Genomic DNA, 19123 nt, shown 5'->3' with positions numbered 1-19123 from the left:
AAGATCGATCTTGTATATTGAATACGTAATGAAGCCAGACACATCAACGCTCAGAAAACGGCGATGCATATCCCGCCAGTTAGGACTTTCATTTTAATGTGAAGCTTATGACGAACGTCTCCCTTCTTTCTGTAGCACTGAGGCCTCAGCAGAGAAAAACAAAGAGCCTATAATGCAAAAACTGGACGAGAGAGAGAGAGAGAGAGAGAGAGAACGAGAGAACCCAAGTAGATGAAAGACAGGAAGGTCAACCAGACTAGCGTCCGGTTTGCTACGGTATCCAGGCTGATAAGGGAAAGGGGGCAATTACCTCGAGGCCAAGGCCAATTTCCCCGTTCAAGTAGACGTTATACGATGAAATGCTCTCAATAAACGACCGCTTAACCGACTCGAACAAAAGGTGGTGTGTTTAAGAGAAAACACTGAATTCTAGCAACTGTAGGAAAGTAGGATTTTGACTTACAGCCTCAATTGATACAGAAAAGTTGTGTAAAATTGGTAAATTGAAAAACAATACATAACCACAAAGTTTAACAATCTGTTGCTCCGCACCATAAATAGTTATCTCAGTTCGGCAAACTGCACTGCTTAGGCGATCGGAAGCGGATACAGTGATTATGTGAGCTCCCAGCTTTTGCGACAGCTATAAACAGGGCACTCACAGACTTTCGCTTTCGCGGCCGACGAAAAGTAAAGCCGGGTGATCCCGGAGGCATTGAAATCAAAGGTATCGGTGGGCTGATCGGGATTATGCTATAGCACAAGTGTCGCGCACGTCTGGCATTAAAAACTGTGAGTTTTTGATCGCGTTTTCAGGTTCTACAACGGTGACGTTCCTTTCTTGGTCGTCAATGACCTTGATTTTCTGGAATACGTTTTCGTGAGGAAGTTCGGAAACTTTGTGGACCGCGGCGTAAGTTCTCTTCAGTGAATATATCCTCGGAGCGATTTTTTCCGCTTTTTGTCCCTTTTACATAAAAGTACATTCATTATTGTTAATACACTGGGAGCCCCAAAGTTAAGCGCTGTCAGGGGAACACCTATATAAAAACAGGATAATAAATAAATTACATCCAGCAATGGTTACGGTAGCTTAATACACAATTTGAAAACTAAGAGCTCAGAGCATTAGTGGTAAAAAAAAAAACACCAACCTGTTTAAAAACAAATGGCAAATAAAGCTTTTGTGTTTAATAAACAAGCAATTGCATATAACAGGACAGACAGTTACTTAGTGCCTTGCGGCAAATAAAACTTTTCTGTTTTCTGAACAATCAGTAGCAGATAAAATACATATTAAGAACAATAACAATTCGCAAAGCTTTTCGTTATTTCATTGAATGATTCGAAGCACGAACACATGCTTTTCAGCTGACCATGTTGACCGACCAAATGCACCCTATTCTGGGCAAGAGCATATTGCACGCCAAAGGCAACGACTGGAAAAGCATCCGCAGTTCGGTGAATTATGGCCTCAGCGCTGCAAAGATCAAAATGGTAAGAGCCGGAACAGTGCACGTTCTTCTGAAATAAGCAGCCCTCGGGCATGTGAATTTTAAACACGCACAAAAGGAGCCGCATAATTTGGTTCCAGTTAACCAATATAGACATCTATTTCGTTTTTCACGCCAGGACATTTTTTGATGATGACCTCATACTCTTCTTTAGTGTCTATGTGCATGTTTGCGAGTGTTTATGTGATCATTGTGCATACCATAATTTTTATCCAGCGCCTGTAGTAGCACATAAGGCCATATGCACGAACATTTCATATACAAACTAATGACGATTTTTATAACGTGTTGTTAAACGTTCCTTGGAATGATCCAATTTCGTACCTACACTACAGGTACCGGGAACTCCCAACTTCACGCAGCTGTCTTTAGCTCCGCGGCCACTTCATCGACCAGTGGTGCCACATCTCGATCAAAGTAAAATTGGAACGCGAGATGTGCATGCCTCTTCTGGCTAAAGCGCTGGCTCGTTCACACTCATATGTCGTAGTGGACACGTTTTAATAGCGCGGTCGAGTGTATTATTTGCCTGTACGGCGACCACTTACTGCAGCGCCTAGCAGAACGTGTAGACTTTGGTGTTACGGAGCAGTGGCACCGTCTGACACTGTGATGGTTAAACCATAGGCTATGGATAAAACAAGGCATGCGCAATGTTGCGCCACTTTAACGATGCTTCCGTTCCTCCAGTTCCTGCGCGTTATACTTTGCATAGTGTGTAATGTTCGGTATGCCACCTTCATCTCGCTGAAAAGAACGCAGATGGGAATCCGGTGAATAAACCCTTTCAGTTATAGGAATATGTGCGGCATAATTACACGTAGACAATTTTCTTACACAAACACTACACACGTAAACGCAAAGTGTGCGGGTAGTAACAAGGCGTTCTATGTTTACTATAGATCCAAGACTTATGCGATATACTACACGTTTATATTTTTGTGCACCGCGCTTACGTGAAAGTGCTAGCTTCAGCAAGACGAGTTTCCGAGACTGCGCGGCAGCGCAACAACGCTCGCCACATCACAATGTGCGGTAGTTAACAATTAGCGCATTGCTGCTGCTTGAACGGCCAGAGTGTGTAGAACGTCCGCTGCAGGGTAAGCATGAAGCCAATGTTAACTTACGACAAGCTCAAAACCATTGAACAACTCCCTCACGTGCAATCTATATATACCCAGCCAGCATAGTCACATTGAAGCAATCGGCTGCTATAAGCACAAGCAGGCACGTACCCTCAATATTTTTTGGGGGGAAGGGGGGAGGGGGGAGGCGCAAACCAAGGTAAATTTTCTATGAAAATGAGCGATCGGGGGGGGGGGGGGATGCCTTTACTAGTACAAACATCAATAATGCCGACCGTTTGCCATAAAGACACGTAAACCCGCAAAAGAGAAAGGAAATAAGGTATGTCTCACAGGTATACGCCTGTGAGATATACCTTTCCTTTACTTGACGAACAAGTAACCATATCAAATGGACTCGTGCAGGAAGAACACTGCCAAGCATAAGTAAACGAGGAAAAGTCTAAAATAAAGATTTTTAATGGCGTTTTTTGAAATAGGTAGAGTGCAGGACGCTGCGGTTCTAGACGTACTGCGCCCACCACGGGAGCTTATAAATACACCCGCATAAGCACAGCAATGAAGTGGCTACGTCAGGTAGCTCGACTGATAACTGTAGAAACGTCATTCAAAACACACGGAATCACTCTCCACTTCCGGTGGCGTTCTCTCCACTTTTTTTCAATAAAAGATGTTGATGCATAAATATTTTCACAAAGAACCGCTAAATTTGGTAATTTTTATTTGTCCGTCCTGTATGGCTGTTGCCTTGGCTCTCTCCCTTATTACATCACTTAATTTCTGAACTCCTTGCGACTCTTGTTTCCAGCTGCCAATTTGCGCGAGAAGTGCTGTACAGTTAGGGAAAAACCAGACGAGGTAACGGGTGACATTCATATTGCTTAATGATTTAATGGTTATTGCATGATTTGCTGACGGACGCTGTATCGCATGATATTATTTTTCACCTTATCTAACCCATACCATGGTTATATGGTTCCGAAGATCTGCCAGCGTCGCGGCGAGCCGTCACTCGAGGAAGTAACGAAGCAGAAGGAAAAGTTAAACACAACTGGCGTTTCCTCTGACCGCAACTCGTTCCTCGATCATACAGGCCAGCTGACTACAAACTGAATCCCTTTCCTGGTCCCTGGATGAGTCTAAACGAAGAAGGTTGAACCAACGAAGCAACAGCGATGCGCGTGACCGCTGCAATACATGGTGAAAACTGAACGCATATCAAGTGAATTGCGCGGGCACAGAATCTATGAGAAAATTGACCTTCACACCCTAGGAGAGGCTGATAACTACCGCCATCCAAAAGGAGGGGAAAAGGCAGCAAAATGTTGACCGCCAAATAGCTGTCAAGTGTCCAGCTTGATTTGGCGGCGCTTTAAGAATGTGTGGGCATGGTGGTGGGAGGTATGCCACTTAATTTCGGAGGGATGGGCCCGGGCCCCCTTGGGACCCCCCTTGGGTACGTGCCTGAGCAGAAGTATACGCCTATAGTGATCACCGAAGCCCTGGGCCGTTTCATCGGTGCTTTTCAGCTCAAAAACTTTTCAGGTCACCGTCCGAGCAGTGCAACATAGGTATATGGACATACCACTGCAACTTTCGTACTCACTAGTCACAGCACAACGGCGCAATTACCACGTAACGTGACGGGAACCGCACACCTGCAGAGTCGGCGTATCTGGCTCGCGTCCACTCGGTTTTACATTCGACGACCCAATGATTGTGCTGCGTGGAAAAGCACCTTCGTACCTTCAAATCTCTGGTGGAGCAGTAGAAGGCGTGCAAAATAATGCCAGCGTCCTTGGTCACCGAAAGAAAACCTTTCAGTTGGCGTGGGTGAGGCGAACGGACACCGAGGCACAGAACAGATAGGGGCGATCGACAGCCATTTTAACAGGGCCAACTGTTCCCCGGCATCCCTAGCCTCGGCAAGAACCCTGCTGTTTGAGGGAATGAGAGAGAGAAGCCATAATTATGTATTTATTGTTTATTTATGTCCTCAAAGGTCTCTTGTTGAGATATTACATGAGAGAGTGGGGGGTTAGTGACAAAGAAAGATGCTACAAATTACAAAGGGATATTTTCGATGAGTGGCTTGAATGCAAGTGGGTCGATGACAGTGGCAACTTCAGTGGGCAGGCCATTCCAGTCTCGTGTTGTGCGCAGAAAAAGATGATTGCTGAAAAGTCACGGTATGGGCATAAAGGAAAGGTAGGAAGGTTAACCAGACTGAGCACGGTAGGCCTACTGTTTGAGTAGTCGAAAAATGTTGCACAGGTGCATAACACCGTAAAGAACAACATTTATTTAATCAAACAGTTAGAATACAGCATGTGCCATGACACTTGTTGCTAAAAATGTTAACCAAAATCTTGCTAAAATGTATCTAATGCGAAAACATTATATGCCCATTGAGTCCTTATAGGCCCATATGCCCAACGAGTTAGCCTGGTCTGCCCACGAAGACACCCAGACGCCTCCAACACCTTTGGCGAGGTCGGAAGCTGCCAGGAAACTTCGCCTACTTGCACGAAAAAAGTCACAAGATCTCTGGAGTGAAGTGCTTTCAGTTGCCAATTGCATAAACTGGACCCCACGCTATGGCTACAACTGCCACCTAACCTTTCCCGCGGCGAAACAACCTTGCTGTGCCGCTTCTGGCTGGGAGTGGCGTTCAAAAACGCCTACTCCTATTGTATGGGAATGGCCGAGAGCCCGGTGTGCGACTCCTGTGGGCGCAAGGAAACCATTGAGCACCTATTGTGTACCTGCCCTCCGTACGATGTACAACGCTTCTCTCTGCAGGCAAACTTAAACCGACTGGACTCAAGACCGTTCTCCGAGCCTAAGATACTCGAACCATGGCCACACCCGTCACTGGCACGAAAAGGGATTCGTGCACTAGTACAATACTTGAAGTGCACCAGCTTAAGAGAGCGTTTATAGTGTCCTTGCGCATCCTCCCACACCCACTCTCTCCTTTTTCCTCTCTTTCTATTCCCCTTTCCCCACCCTAAGTGGAGGGTAGCAAACGGGGTGCTCATGTGGTTGACCTCGCTGCCTTTCCTGTCCTTGCTCTCTCTCTCTCTCTCTCTCTCTCTCTCTCAAGGGACAACCATTCCCGCTTCTTGCTCTTGACAGATGATGCCAGAAGTTTGCAAGAGTGCAGATCTCTTTCTCGAGAGAATGGAGAAACTCGCCAACGACGAGGTGCACTCGTACGACGAGTACCAGCTCCTGTCCATGGATTACACGGCGCGCGGTGCGTTTGGCATCGACACAGTCTTCCAGCTCGAACCTCACCACCCTCTTCTTACGATCGCCAAGGGCGTGCTGGACGGAGTTATGACTGGACCTCTGCACATGATCGCGCGTGAGTTATGGAGGATACCTGCTCTCCCTTCGTGCACCTCACACAAAGCGCAAGTTTTACAACGCTGCCACAATAGCTATCTTAGTTACCATAAGGCAACTAATGGCTGACGAAATCAGTTTAATATAGGTTTACTCTACATTTAAAGCGTTTACTGTACGTTGCGGGCGTTGCCTTTTAAAAAGAAAACAAACACCATGTAACCCTCATTAGTAGCCATCCCGCGTGATTTATGAGGTTCATACGAGTTCTTTTACCTTGACCATTGTGTTCGAACGGCTTTCATGGATATGAGAGTCATTTGGTATATGGTTGTTATTGATACGGTTAACGGAAATAAATGACACATTTCGTGCGTAGCCTCGAAAAAAAAATAAGAAGGATGTCACAGATTCAGTAAAATAGAAGGAATCATAAATGCCGACTTGAACTGAGGCATTGAGGCATTGTGAGAGCCCAATTTCTACAACGGTTTTCACAGTAGAGAAGGAAAAAAGTAAAGAAATAAAAAGAACCATTCTGCTAAAAGCCATCGAAGATGATTGTCAATGCAAACGAGTAGCCAAATGTTTCTAGAAAGCTATTGGCTTTATCCATGGAATGCCGCGCTTAAAGAAGTTTATGTGTCCCAGTGAGAATGGTTAGCTATAGCGTGTCTTTTTTTTTTTTGTCGCTTTATTCCGTATATAGAGAACTGTGCCATTCACGAACACATTTGTCGTGGTAGTGAAGTTGACTATATATATAAGCCGATTAGTCGTAGGTGCGTTGTCTCAAGCGGCGCGAGTGCCTTTACTTGAGGTGACTATCACCTTCTTTCCCGCCCGGATCCCTCTCTTGCAACCACCGCAGGAGGAGAGGGTGACTGGAGAAGAGTGTCGCTGCCCTTCTCGAGCGCTCCACTACAGCATTTAAACCATCAGAACGCTACAACTAGCTACAACGCTCTCGCACCGAAAGCACGAAGAGCTATAATAATTGGCATTCGTCACCAGACACGCGCACCGACTCGGTTGCGTGATATCATGCAGCCTTTGCATTGGCACCATAGGGGAAGCCTGATGACCATCAAATTCTCCCGCACCCCCCTCCAACGAAAACTGGAGAAAGAGCCCAATAAACCTATTTGCTTCAAAAGTAGGCAGAGAGAAGAAAAAAGTGTCAGTAATTTGAACCAGTAAATCGAGTGGCAGTCTACAACACGCTTACGGAGGATAGGGCCGATGAAACAGAGAGATTAAGCGGAAGAGCTCCCGTGCAGCTGCCGTACATTCAGATGAAATCAGCGGGTCAGTGCATGCGCCAGGAGAAGCGCGAAGGAACGAGGGACGAGCAAGAAATAGCAGCGTTCAGCGCTTGCTCCGTCATTTCTTCCTCATCACGTATTACTTCGCGATAGTTGGCTACCCTTCCCCCTGCGCAGGGTAGCCAACCGGAACTACCTCTGGTTAACCTCCCTGCCTTTCTCTGCATTATTTTCTCTCTCTCTCTCTCGCGATAGTCCAAAGATGCTTACAGATAGACGAGAGAGAGATTAAGGAAGATTTATCATCGGCATAGAGAGAGAGATAGGAAGGCGGGCAGGTTAACCGGATAAGATTCTGGTTTGCTAACCTGCACTCGGAAAAAGGTAAGGGGAATACAGCAAACTCTCAGTTGTACGAACGTGAGTTTAACAAATCTTTCAGTTAAACAAATTTTTGAATAGCGAATATTTCAGTTGCCCGAACTTGATCAGTGGACCTGGGCTCATTTTTTTCAATCAGTCCAACGAAGTTTTGTGCTCTTCAGTGGTGGCGTAGTCAATGCTCGCTGCCCCCAAATCACCCTTCCATAGGCGGCTATGTGCAGTGGGACGGTGAGTTCGTTACCTGTGCTGAACTACCAGATCTGGAAATTGTTTCCAGTGTTCATCCCGAAGAAGTGCGACGAAGAAGACATAATGTCAGAGGCAGATTCAAATCCTGTAATTCTAGCCGAGGCTGCAGGATGCCTTGGAAAGTTGCTAGGCTACGTGTCTCGGCAACAAGCTGTGCCAGAGGAAATGCACAAAAAAAAAAAAGATTTCTCTGCACAGCTTTGTTACTTCTTACTCTACAAGAGCACCATTGCAAATGAAAATTATTGATATTTTTTTTAATGAGATAGACAGCAGCGTATTTGTTACGCACTTCGTATATTAAATTATGGGGTTTTACGTGCCAAAACCACTTTCTGATTATGAGGCACGCCGTAGTGGAGGGCTCCGGAAATTTCGACCACCTGGGGTTCTTTAACGTGCACCTAAATCTAAGTACACGGGTGTTTTCGCATTTCGCCCCCATCGAAATGCGGCCGCCGTGGCCGGGATTCGATCCCGCGACCTCGTGCTCAGCAGCCTAACACCATAGCCACTGAGCAACCACGGCGGGTGCACTTCGTATATATTTATGTACATAGCGCCATATATTGCATTTCACAGTTCTGACTCGATGTCTGCTGTGCCCTATGCTGTTCCATGTTTAAATGAATATTCAGTTAAGTGAACTTTGAGTTAAGTGAAATATTTCCTTGTGTCCCTTGAAGTTCGCTCAAGTGAGAGTTCACTGTATTGACATCTGCGTCTGGGCATCTGGCGTGAGGCGTCCTCAAGTGCGTGCTAGGCTCCAAAACCTGTGACGTTGATAACGACGTGCCTCGGCGAACAAGGCCTCAAGATTTCCACATAAATATGTGCATTAGTGAAGTTTAGCCGGAAACTAATGACTTCCTACACCATATCCTTCAATCGATAAAAAATTTCTTATGTCAGGATGCACAGGTATTTAGGGGTAATCATCGACCGTGACTTCTGTTGGAGTCCCCATGTGACCTACCTAAAAAAGCGCCTGGCAGTCATCTCCCATTTTTTTCAAGTTTCTTGGAGGAAAAACTTGGGGTACTTCAGTACACGGAATGATGCAACTGTATAGGACGCTGTTTCTCGGATACCTGAGGTACAGCTGCGCAGTGCTGACCAATAGCTGCAGAACTAACATCCTTACACTCGAAAGTGCTCGCATCCAGGCGCTTAGGGTTTGTCTAGGGTGGCCACGATGTTCATCTACATCAGAAACCATTGCGATTGCGCATGATTACCCAGCCAAGGTTCACAGTTTTACGGAAGTGCTCAGAGCACACGTCAGGCACCTTGCTCGCGCCTCTATCCATTATCTCACTGCCAGAAGACCGCCCACGTCCTTCTTTTTATAAGATGATACTGCTTTATCGTGTTCACCTTCCATCAGATTACACAGCTGCAGTGAGAAAAAAGAATAAAGAAAAGAACGCCCGTTAATTTAAATTCTGAGGTTTCATACACCAAAACCACGATATGGTTAATACACGCCGTAGCAAGGGAGGGGGGGAGCATGAACTAATTTAATTTTGACGACCTGGACTTCTTTAACGTGGGCCCCATGCACGGTACACGTACGTTTCTGCATTTCGCCCCATAGAAATGTGATCGCCGCCGCTGCCGGAATTTGATCCTGAGCCCTCGAGCTTAGCATCGCAACACCACACCCACTACGCCACAACGGCGGGCAAACGACAAACGCTCGAGTATTTGGATTTGGCTGCGTGTTAAAGAACCACCGGCAATCAAAATAATTCGGAGTCCCAACGAAGGTCCGCCTCGTAATCGTGTCTTTGCTTTGGTTGTTAAACCCCAGCTTTTTTTTTATTATTACAAATGTCATTGTCGCCACGTAATACTGCCTGTGAACATATCATAAGAAGCCAACAAACACCAAACAAACATCAAGGACAACATAGGGGAAATTACTTGTGCTTACTAAATGAAATAAAGAAACGATAAATACGAAGGTTGTGGGTTCGGTTCCCACCTGCGGCAAGTTGTTTTTTCATCCACTTTAATTTCCATTAATTTATCGTTTCTTTATTTTATTTAGTAAGCACAAGTAATTTCCCCTATGTTGTCCTTGGTGTCAGTGTTTGTTGGCTTCTTATGATATGACTAATAAAAATCGGGCCCCTCGGTTAACCCCCTTTCTTCTCGTTTATTGCCTGTGAACATGTGTCATATAATAATTAGCTTCCTGCTACTACTCGTTAAATATTTCAGAATGTACCACAGCCCTTGGTGACATCATGAAACCATTCTATTTTCTCGTGGCCTCATTTGGCGAGTTCACCTTCAAGAACTTGGGCGAGGAAACGTCAAAGATAGTCGAACTGCGTAGGAAAGACCCCTCGGTAAGTAGCATTTAATGCTGCAGGTGATATACATAGTCGGGCACATGGAGTAATGCCGCTATCCTCCGACTTAATGGTAAACTTAATGGTGAAAATAATATTTATTTATCGGAGAACAACGACGGTGCCTTCTTTAAAGTTGTTCCGTTACAAACAATTCGAAAAAGCTCCACAGTCGCTTCTAGGATTCATGAAAGAGCATACAAATTACTATACGCTTTGCTGTCGCACACAGCGCGATAGACTTCTGTGGAGGTCACAGGAGTGAGAATAAGATTTTGCTAGTTTCTTCTTTGTAGGTGAACAACGCAAGGCATATGATACTCAGAGAACAGAAATAAACGAAAATCAAGCATTAAACAAGAATTTTATGGCAGAAAAAGGCTAAGTGGACGTCAGACGTGTCCTGTATTGATTAAAATATTTTGGCAGAGTTTTGGCAGGGAGTATAGTTTCGGCATAAAAACTGTAATCGAACGCGACCATTTGTGTTGTGTTCCATCGTATGCGCTCTCACTATGTTAGACCGCATATTTCTTCTATGCCTTCACCTTCATTTAAGCTTATGGGAACATTTCATCACGAGTGTCCTTGAAAGACGACCTAGAGAATATTTCCTAAGGTGATACCCAGTTGACGGCAATTACTGGTGCGAAAATTAAATATAAAGAAAGCTTATTTTTCCGCATTAGGAAAGGGCAGGTTCACGAGATCGACGTTTATACTCTGAGCGTAAATTCGTTTACCGAAGTTAGTGAGTGAGTGAGTGAACGAGTGCCTGATCAATCAAACTCGCAAGAATGAAAAAAGAGGGAGAACTAGGTCATGTCAAGAATGTGTCGCCGCTTTGTCACCGCTTTGCAACCATCTAGACGGGATATTATCAGTGACTTTTACCGTGATGCTTCTATACCTCTGCGCAGCTGCGAAGGCCAGATATGCTGCAGAATCTTATCGACGCGACAATGCCTACAGAGGACGATTACGGATCCATGAACGAGGAAAACAGGACTGACGAACCTGCGCCTGGTGATGACCTATTAAAAACTCTGTCATTCTCTCTGCTTTTGGGAGTGAGAGTGCGTACATCTGCAGTGGGCGAAGCCACTGGAGAACCTTATTGCATTTTTTTTTTTTTTTTTTTTTTTTTTTTTTTTTTTTTTACCAACAGCTCCGAATAGAGGCCGGCATCTGAGCAATGAGGAAGTGTTTACGACAGCAACCACGCTGTTCATGGCGGGGTACGAATATTATTTATTTATTTATTAATTTATTTATTTATTTATTTATTTATTTATTGACTGGTATTCGTGTGAGTGACCAATTGATGGGTTGTACTGATTAGCCTAAATGTGTTGTAAGACAACAGAGGGGCTTTGAGAGATGTTTTAGGGAGGGTCCGAATGAATTACGACCACCTGGTATTCTTCGTTGTGCCCACAAATCAAAGTATGAGGTCGTTTTTGCATTTGGAGACGTCAGGAACCGGACCACGATCGCGCATGCGCGCCGCGGAAGGAGTTTAGTTCACACGAACGAAACTAGCGTATTTCATAGCTGTTGGGCGATCACAGCGTGGCGAACCGACACGCGACAGGGACAGCGAGTTAAGGAAAGAATATGTTTAAGTGAACACAATCACAATTTTGGGCTGCCACCCTGTGCGCCGACGACCTTTGTACGTGAACACTCATTTTCTTATTTCTTTTTGACAAAGTTATGACAAGCATCGGCTAGACGGTCGTTTAGTGCCATATGGGGGATAGTGCACGACGACAAGAAGGGCAGAGTCATACTCAAGCACACGACTCTCGCTCTGCAACCTCAAGTAGTCATTCGTCCTGCATTTGACATAAAAATAGACTCCTGAAGATGATTAAGATATATATGCTTTTTGAAGCTGGCACCAATATTATAAATTTCTTTTGCTTTTCTACCTGCGCCTGTACTTCCTAAAATTTATTTATTTATTTATTTATTTATTTATTTATTTATTTATTTATTTATTTATTTATTTCAGGGACTTTGTTAAGGCTGTGCCATGGCGGCCAGAACGTTAGAAAGTAAACTTCTCCTGTATACACGCGCCAACCGCTCATAGAAGGGCATTAGTATTCAAATTCTCTTGACAGCCTCAACCCTGCATTGAAGGTTGGCGTGATAAAGTTTCAATAACAGTATCTTTTTTTTCCGTAAACCATGGCGAAGCGCACGCTGTGGTGAAGAGAGAGAGAGAGAGAAAGCAAGGACAGAAAAGGCAGGGAGGTCAACCAGAAGAGCACCCGGTTTGCTACCCTACTCGGGGGTGCGGGAAAGGGGAATAGAAAGAGAAAAAAAAGGAGAGAGTAAGCACTGAGTGCGTGGGGGAGGGAAACTATACGCAAGGACACTATAAACTGTCTCTTAAGCGGGGGCACTTCAAGTATTTCACTAGTGCACGAATCGCTTTTCGTGGCAGTGACGGCTGTGGCCACGGCCCGAGTATCTTTGACTCGGTGACGGTCTTGAGTCCAGTCGGTGTTAAGTTGCCCGCAGAGAGAGACGTTGTGCATCATAGCGAGGGCAGGTACACAATAGGGGCTCGATCGTTTCCTCGCACCCACAGGAGTCGCACATCGGGCTCGCCGTGGTGGCATAGTGGATAAGGCATCGCGCTGCTAAGCCTGAGGACGCGGGATCCAGTCCCAGCCACGGCGGCCGCATTTCGATCGGGACAAAATGTGGCAGCGTCCGTGCACCCGTGCATGGGTGCACGTTAAAGGCGCCCTGAACCACCCCTCAGGCTTGGTGAAATAACATAGTCCGCGGGTAGCATACGCTGTTGTGAACATCTCAGCCAAGTTCTGCTGTCGTACGCGGTCCGTGGAGCTCGCAAGCGGAGCGCGAAGTCACCTTTTTCTCAACCGCTCTCGTTTAAAGAACCCCATGATCCTCGCTCTCTTCTGTGTGCTCTATTTCGTCATAAAGCACACTCCAATACGCGGCTGCTATTGGTCGCTGTGCTCGACTACACCGCGGCCGCCGCGAGGTGCCGCCACGAGTTCAGTGGCTAAGCGCACTGCGGCTCTCTGAGGACAGCCGCGTTTGGTTTACGTTTAGCGCGGCATAGGCTACAAATCGGAAATTTGAACTGCGCGCCACGGTGACGTCTCCGCCGTAGCCTTCGCAGTGCGAGGCATTGGAGGAGGAAGGGGAGCACAGCTGAGGCCGTCTTTGATTGCCGATAACTCCGCTTCTGCTTAACGCATGGAAGTACTTCTTGCGGCAAAGTGGTTCTGAAATAGCCTACTTTCACTTCAAATGTCTTTGTCCACTTCAATAAAAATGGGTTCAGGGCCCCTTTAAAGAACATCATGGGGGTCAAAATTAATCGAGAGTCCGAAACTACGGCGTGCTTCACAATGATATCGTAGTTCTGGCACGTAAAACCCCATTATATATTTAACAGTAGCGACACATGTCAAAATACTGAAGGTGTTCCTGCTACGGATGCAAGATCTCGTGTTGAATCGAGAGTGATATATATATATATATATATATATATATATATATATATATATATATATATATATATATATATATATATATATATATATATATATATATATATATATATATATATATATATATCATTTAGTGTTGAATGATATAGATATATGCTCTGTTTGCAGGGCTGTCTTCTCTGTTGAACTTCCTGGAAGTTTCTACTGTTTCTATAGAAATGAGTGTTTGGTGTTTCATTCTATGTTCTAGATAAGTTCTCTTTCCGAGTTCACAAACAAATGCTGTTAGAGGGCTATAGTTACTCGCCAGAACTGAGGAACATGTTACCATGCGCAAGTGTTCGGGACACAACGAGTACGACTTATGCCACGAACGCTGGTCTACAACGTCATAACTGACATTTGCTGTGCGTGCGTCTTCAACAGGCCGCAACTACGTCGAAGAGAATTGATTTCGCGGCCGCGCTGTCTCTCGGGGTCAGGTTTGTGTGCAAATACGGATGTAGATGTAAATGAATTAATTCACACTTGGTGGATGTATAGTGTTCGCACACACTTAACATCCCTGCAGTAGTGAAAATATTTCACAGCAACAGAAAAAAAAAAGGAAAACATAACTGTGACATATATGTTACAGCAAAAAAACAGTGGTCATGGCGGAGGGAAAGAGAATATCAGTTTGGGGATATTATCCAGGAAAATGAGTGTATCGGATGCGCTAACTACCGCATGGGCAGCAGGTTCCATTTCGCAACAACTCTAGAAAAAAAAAGTGCTATTCTTGGATCAGTGACGTACTATTGACCCTCTTCATGACGATTTCCTGGGCACTGCCATGTTTGATCCCACGGTGACGTGTCCACAGCGTGCCTCAACTGCCCCCATTGCGTCCGTGTTCATAATGGACGTGTATGACGGCTGTGCGGCTTAGCAAAGCTTTGCTTCGGGTGATATCGGAGACGGTGACTGGGTGAACGTCCCGAAGCTTTGGCCACACCATCAGCCTTGGCCACACCATCAGAACTATGTCCAAAGGGCGCGAAGAGCGTATATGGTGCTTGTTCTAAAAGCGGGACTAAATATGTACTCCAAGCTATCCAAGCTTTCCGCTCATAAATTGAATCAGGATTGGTATGTACATTTTTTGCTCTTCGTTCTTTATTTGGCATGTATTTTGAAGCAGCGGTGTGTCACGTTTCTGACTCAGTAAAATTTCTCGGTGCGGTCACTATCCGATCATTTTCTGCCATATCGCTGGCGGGTGGGCTCCGTTCATATAGATTTGTTCTTGCAGCGCACAAAGCTTGAAATGTAGCTGTTATGTGCACTGTAACATGTAGCAAATATGTATTATCCCTAATAACTCGCTTACTGTGGGCCGTCACGAAACATTCAGATGCGATCATTCGTGCGATACCGGCGTAGTCTGTCATTTATTATGCGTATGTAGTGCGCATATATTCAAGCGTGCACCCATTCACTTATTGTTCACACATTGACAATTGTATGGGTGCCAGCGTCCGTGGCAGTTGGAGTAGATGTGCGTAGATAGTGTGCGCGAAACTAATCATTATGACAGGAAGCAGCGCTATTCTCTTTGTCATTGTTTAATGATCGGCATATTCACTCTTGCCAACGTTTCGGGGCTGAAGTCCTTTCTTCGAAGCTTAGAGATACAACCCTGGTGGACGAGCAAATTTCTGTATCATCGAGGAAAGCCGTGTACATCTCGAAATAGCGGTAACACGTCCGGGCAGTTGCAGCAGCGGTCCGCGAACTTGGCCACACAGATTCATTCCATTTGTTAATATTAAGTCACTATTTTTTGCAGCCAACTACGGCACACGACTTCAATTCACATGATTCAATCCAGCACGATCGGAGCACAGTCCGTTAGCGAAATCTCAGTTGCATTTCCGACAGCAGATAGCACAGAAAACAAGGTGGAAGCGGTAATAGTTTCGTATTCGTGCGCTGTCACTGAGGCGACGTGCAGCGCGCCGCCGAAAGCGCCATCCCGTTTCACTAGAACAAACTACTCCGAAGAAAAGGCTCAGTAGGAGAAGGAATAAACAAACTACTGCTCATTACGAAATAACTTGCGTGTGCAACTTTTACATTTTAACAGGTGTACAATCTCGAATAAATGCTTCAGTCTTTCATGGATTGATCTAGATTCCAAAAAGAGAAGTCTCAGCAAGCTTACACAGCATGATGGGAGAATAACAACGGCAGTGTATGCTAAATATAATTCAAAAAGCAAGTCCGTGAAAATTTCTTGCTTTGACCGATCAGTTTGAGCATAAGGATCTCTCACATTTCTCGCACATGCAGTAATAGGCCAAATCGAAGTTTTATAGTCTGGCGTAACACTTTTCAAGTTACGCCTGAGGGCCCGCAAAGCCGCCTCGCTGGCTCTGGCACACACAATTGTCATAGGGGAACTCCAACGAAGGTCCCGTGAAAATAGGACACTTAGCTACCTAAAATTGTCTAACTTTTGAAAGTAGAAAGTCGCAATAGTATATTGGAAGCAAATAGTTTTTTTTTTAGACACGCTCATGAATACCGCTATTCATCGTCTAGGCTCTCCACATGCTATAGTGCAAGCGCCATGGTGTCTCCGCATGAACACTGGACATTCAGTAAGGAGGTGTCCTGAATCTTCCTGAAGGTTCTTTAAGCGACGTGGACTAGCCAATGATTGGTAAAGCTTGTCAAAATCATTTCACGGCTTTGTACCAGAGTGAAGGTGGCCCGGCACGGCAACGCGCGCGGGATGGACAACGAGTTTCAAGCTTGCACCCTGTTCCACTTCTGCGTGTGCGTCGTCTTGTTTATCGTCTCTGCGCTTCTGAACGGTGTCAAACTTTGACGAAAGGAGTTGTTCGGGTGAAGCAACTGCCAGCAAGTCTTGCAAGGCTTGTTGGGCCTCCAGCAAGCAACAACCTCCATCTCTTCCTATACATGGAAGGATAAGAGTGCAGTTCACACCTCGTGTGTGATCGATGACTGCCCCAGGAATCGGGAAAGGCTGCCGTAATTAACGTCAGCCTAGTGTCTCTATCTGCGAACTTGGGTTTTGTAGCTGGGTTTCTAGAAGTGTGGAGACAATTTCTTCGCTGTTCTTCCCCCTTATTCTCGCTTCAGTATACTGTCTTTGGGATTACAACATAGCCGGCCTTTAAGAAACGTGCCTTCTACGTTTGTCTACATTTAAATATAAGGGTTTTACACGTGCGCGCTTGCCAGTCATGTTTCTATCACTGTCAAGCTCATTTTTTGGGAAGCTCTAGGATGAAGCGGTTATCCCCTTCTTTTTTGATGAGAAATGATTCAATGAGCAACCTTGGTACTTTGATCTAAACGGATACAAGGCATGCGTGTGTTGAAAGAAGCGACCTACGCTGATGTTTTCAAGAGTGGTCGGCTACATGCCTTGACGCTGCTATGACTTCTATGCGCGCGTGTGATGTTCTCTCGTTTCTCTTCCTCTATCTCTCCCTTCCGCTCTCTTACTCTCTTTATCCCCTTACTCTTTCCTCCCATACATGGCAGCCAACCGGAACTACCTCTGGTTAACCTCCGTGCATCTTTATGCAAGGAGTGCGTGCGTGCGTGCGTGCGTGCGTGCGTGCGTGCGTGCGTGCGTGCGTGTCTCTGTGCGTGCGTGCGTGCGTGTGCGTGTGCGTGTGCGTGTGTGTGTGTGTGTGTGTGTGTGTGTGTGTGTGTGTGTGTGACCAGATGACCAGATGAACATGATCAGATGAGAAACATGACCAGATGTGCTAATGCGCCTTTCCTTTCTGCTCTGGTTTCAGCTTCGACACAACCGGGACTGCCTTGAGTTACGTGACTTTCTTCATTGCCAAACACCAGGACGTACAGAAGAAAGTGCGACGAGAATTAAGAGATGCACTGGCTGATGGCGTAGGTACTCGCCTGTTTTTATGTTGGCATTTTCATTACATATTTCTTAAGAAGATGAAAAGTAACTAGTGTTCTGATTTTTTTGTGCCTATAGCCTTAGAAAAACTAGTTGCAGCCATTAAATGTTCACTAACTATGTTGCATATTTCTAAGGGCTTTTATTACAGTTACACGCAACTCATTTCAATGAAAGAGTTGCGTTATAGTGGGTTAAAGCTGTGCTGTAATGTGAAGGTACTGTGGGCATCGTGCCCCATTGCTAAACTGCCGCCTTGTTGGTCTCATCGCCACCACAATAAAACAAACGGAACATGCGGACAAAGAGGGCACGTGGATGAAATGGGAGGAGGAGGCGGTGGGCAGGGGATTATGGAGAACTCCAGCAGTGTTCTATTCTCGCAACAGTACAGACAAAATGATGTGCAATATAAATCCAAAACACTTTCTGCTAAATGATCGGACTATATGTTGTTTCTATGTAGTGTGTTCTTGTTTTGTTTCACCTGTTCTCTTTCTGCTGCAGCAAAAGAAAAGTGTTGATTACGAGATTGTTACCAGGAAACTGAAATATCTGCAGCAGGTCATCGACGAGTCACTGCGGCTACTGCCACCTGCTCTTATGTACGTACGGATGCACACTTAAAATGTAACATACTCGAACCTGTTATGTTCAGTGAGGACGATAGGCACGACATGCATACGTGGGGCCTCTAGCTGACTTCTGCTGATTACTGAATTGGTGCACGTAAATCAAGTAGAGCGAAATAGCATTAAGCAGCAGCTGCTGCATGAAATCGCTTGGACAATTATCGTGCATTGTTTCCACTCAGTCATCATCTGGAATGCATAGCCTTGCGTTTTTTTTTTTTGTGCTTGTCGTCCGTTCTGAAGAGTAGGCAGGCGTGGTTCCTCTTCCGGTGGCCATGGCCAGCCGGCTCCTCGTACTGCCTTTCCTGCCATATATATATATATATGTGTGTGTGTGTGTGTGTGTGTGTGTGTGTGTGTGTGTGTGTGTGTGTGTGTGTGTGTGTGTGTGTGTGTGTGTGTGTGTGTGTGTGCGTGTGTTCAAAAAATAATAATACTAATAATAAACCAAAGGTGTTTATTAAAATGCCCAGGAACAACCTATAGGTCTTGCTGCTGGCTCACTCGGCAAAACAATGCAAAGGAAGAACAATGTAAGCTCACTAACACACACACGCACACACACACGCACGCACGCACACACGCACACACACACGCGCGCGCACGCACGCACGCACGCGCACGAACATATATATACACACACGCGCACACATAAAAAAGAATAATTTCGCGAATACAGATTATAACAGAGCATAATATGTGTACACGAAGAGAATACAAAGCGAAAGTGGAGAAACAGAAGAAATGATTAAAGAATGACGGAACACACAACAGATATGAGAGTTTTTGTTCAGTTATTGAAATAGCTCTGCAACTCCTTTCAGGAAAATATTAAAA

The 19123-nt window shown here is 45.3% G+C and overlaps 1 protein-coding gene across 2 annotated transcripts in view; it reads left to right on the top strand.

The window, feature by feature from the left end:
• Positions 1 to 17638, top strand: part of LOC126537053 (cytochrome P450 3A28-like) — a 28048-nt gene extending 10410 nt beyond the window's left edge. For both annotated transcript variants that reach the window (XM_055073666.2, XM_072287813.1), the window contains 6 exons: positions 817 to 913; positions 1372 to 1497; positions 5738 to 5969; positions 10075 to 10205; positions 11129 to 11446; positions 17530 to 17638. In XM_055073666.2, coding sequence (XP_054929641.2) covers positions 817 to 913; positions 1372 to 1497; positions 5738 to 5969; positions 10075 to 10205; positions 11129 to 11386 — 844 coding nt within the window. In that variant the 3' untranslated portion in view covers positions 11387 to 11446; positions 17530 to 17638. The remainder of the gene's footprint in view (positions 1 to 816; positions 914 to 1371; positions 1498 to 5737; positions 5970 to 10074; positions 10206 to 11128; positions 11447 to 17529) is intronic.
• The last annotated feature ends 1485 nt before the right edge of the window (positions 17639 to 19123 follow it).

This window comes from Dermacentor andersoni, chromosome 4 (assembly GCF_023375885.2).
Source record: "Dermacentor andersoni chromosome 4, qqDerAnde1_hic_scaffold, whole genome shotgun sequence".
Classification (NCBI taxonomy): Eukaryota; Metazoa; Arthropoda; class Arachnida; order Ixodida; family Ixodidae; genus Dermacentor; species Dermacentor andersoni.
The sequence above is the reverse complement of the archived record's forward strand: the minus strand, read 5'-3'. Positions and strand labels throughout refer to the sequence as shown.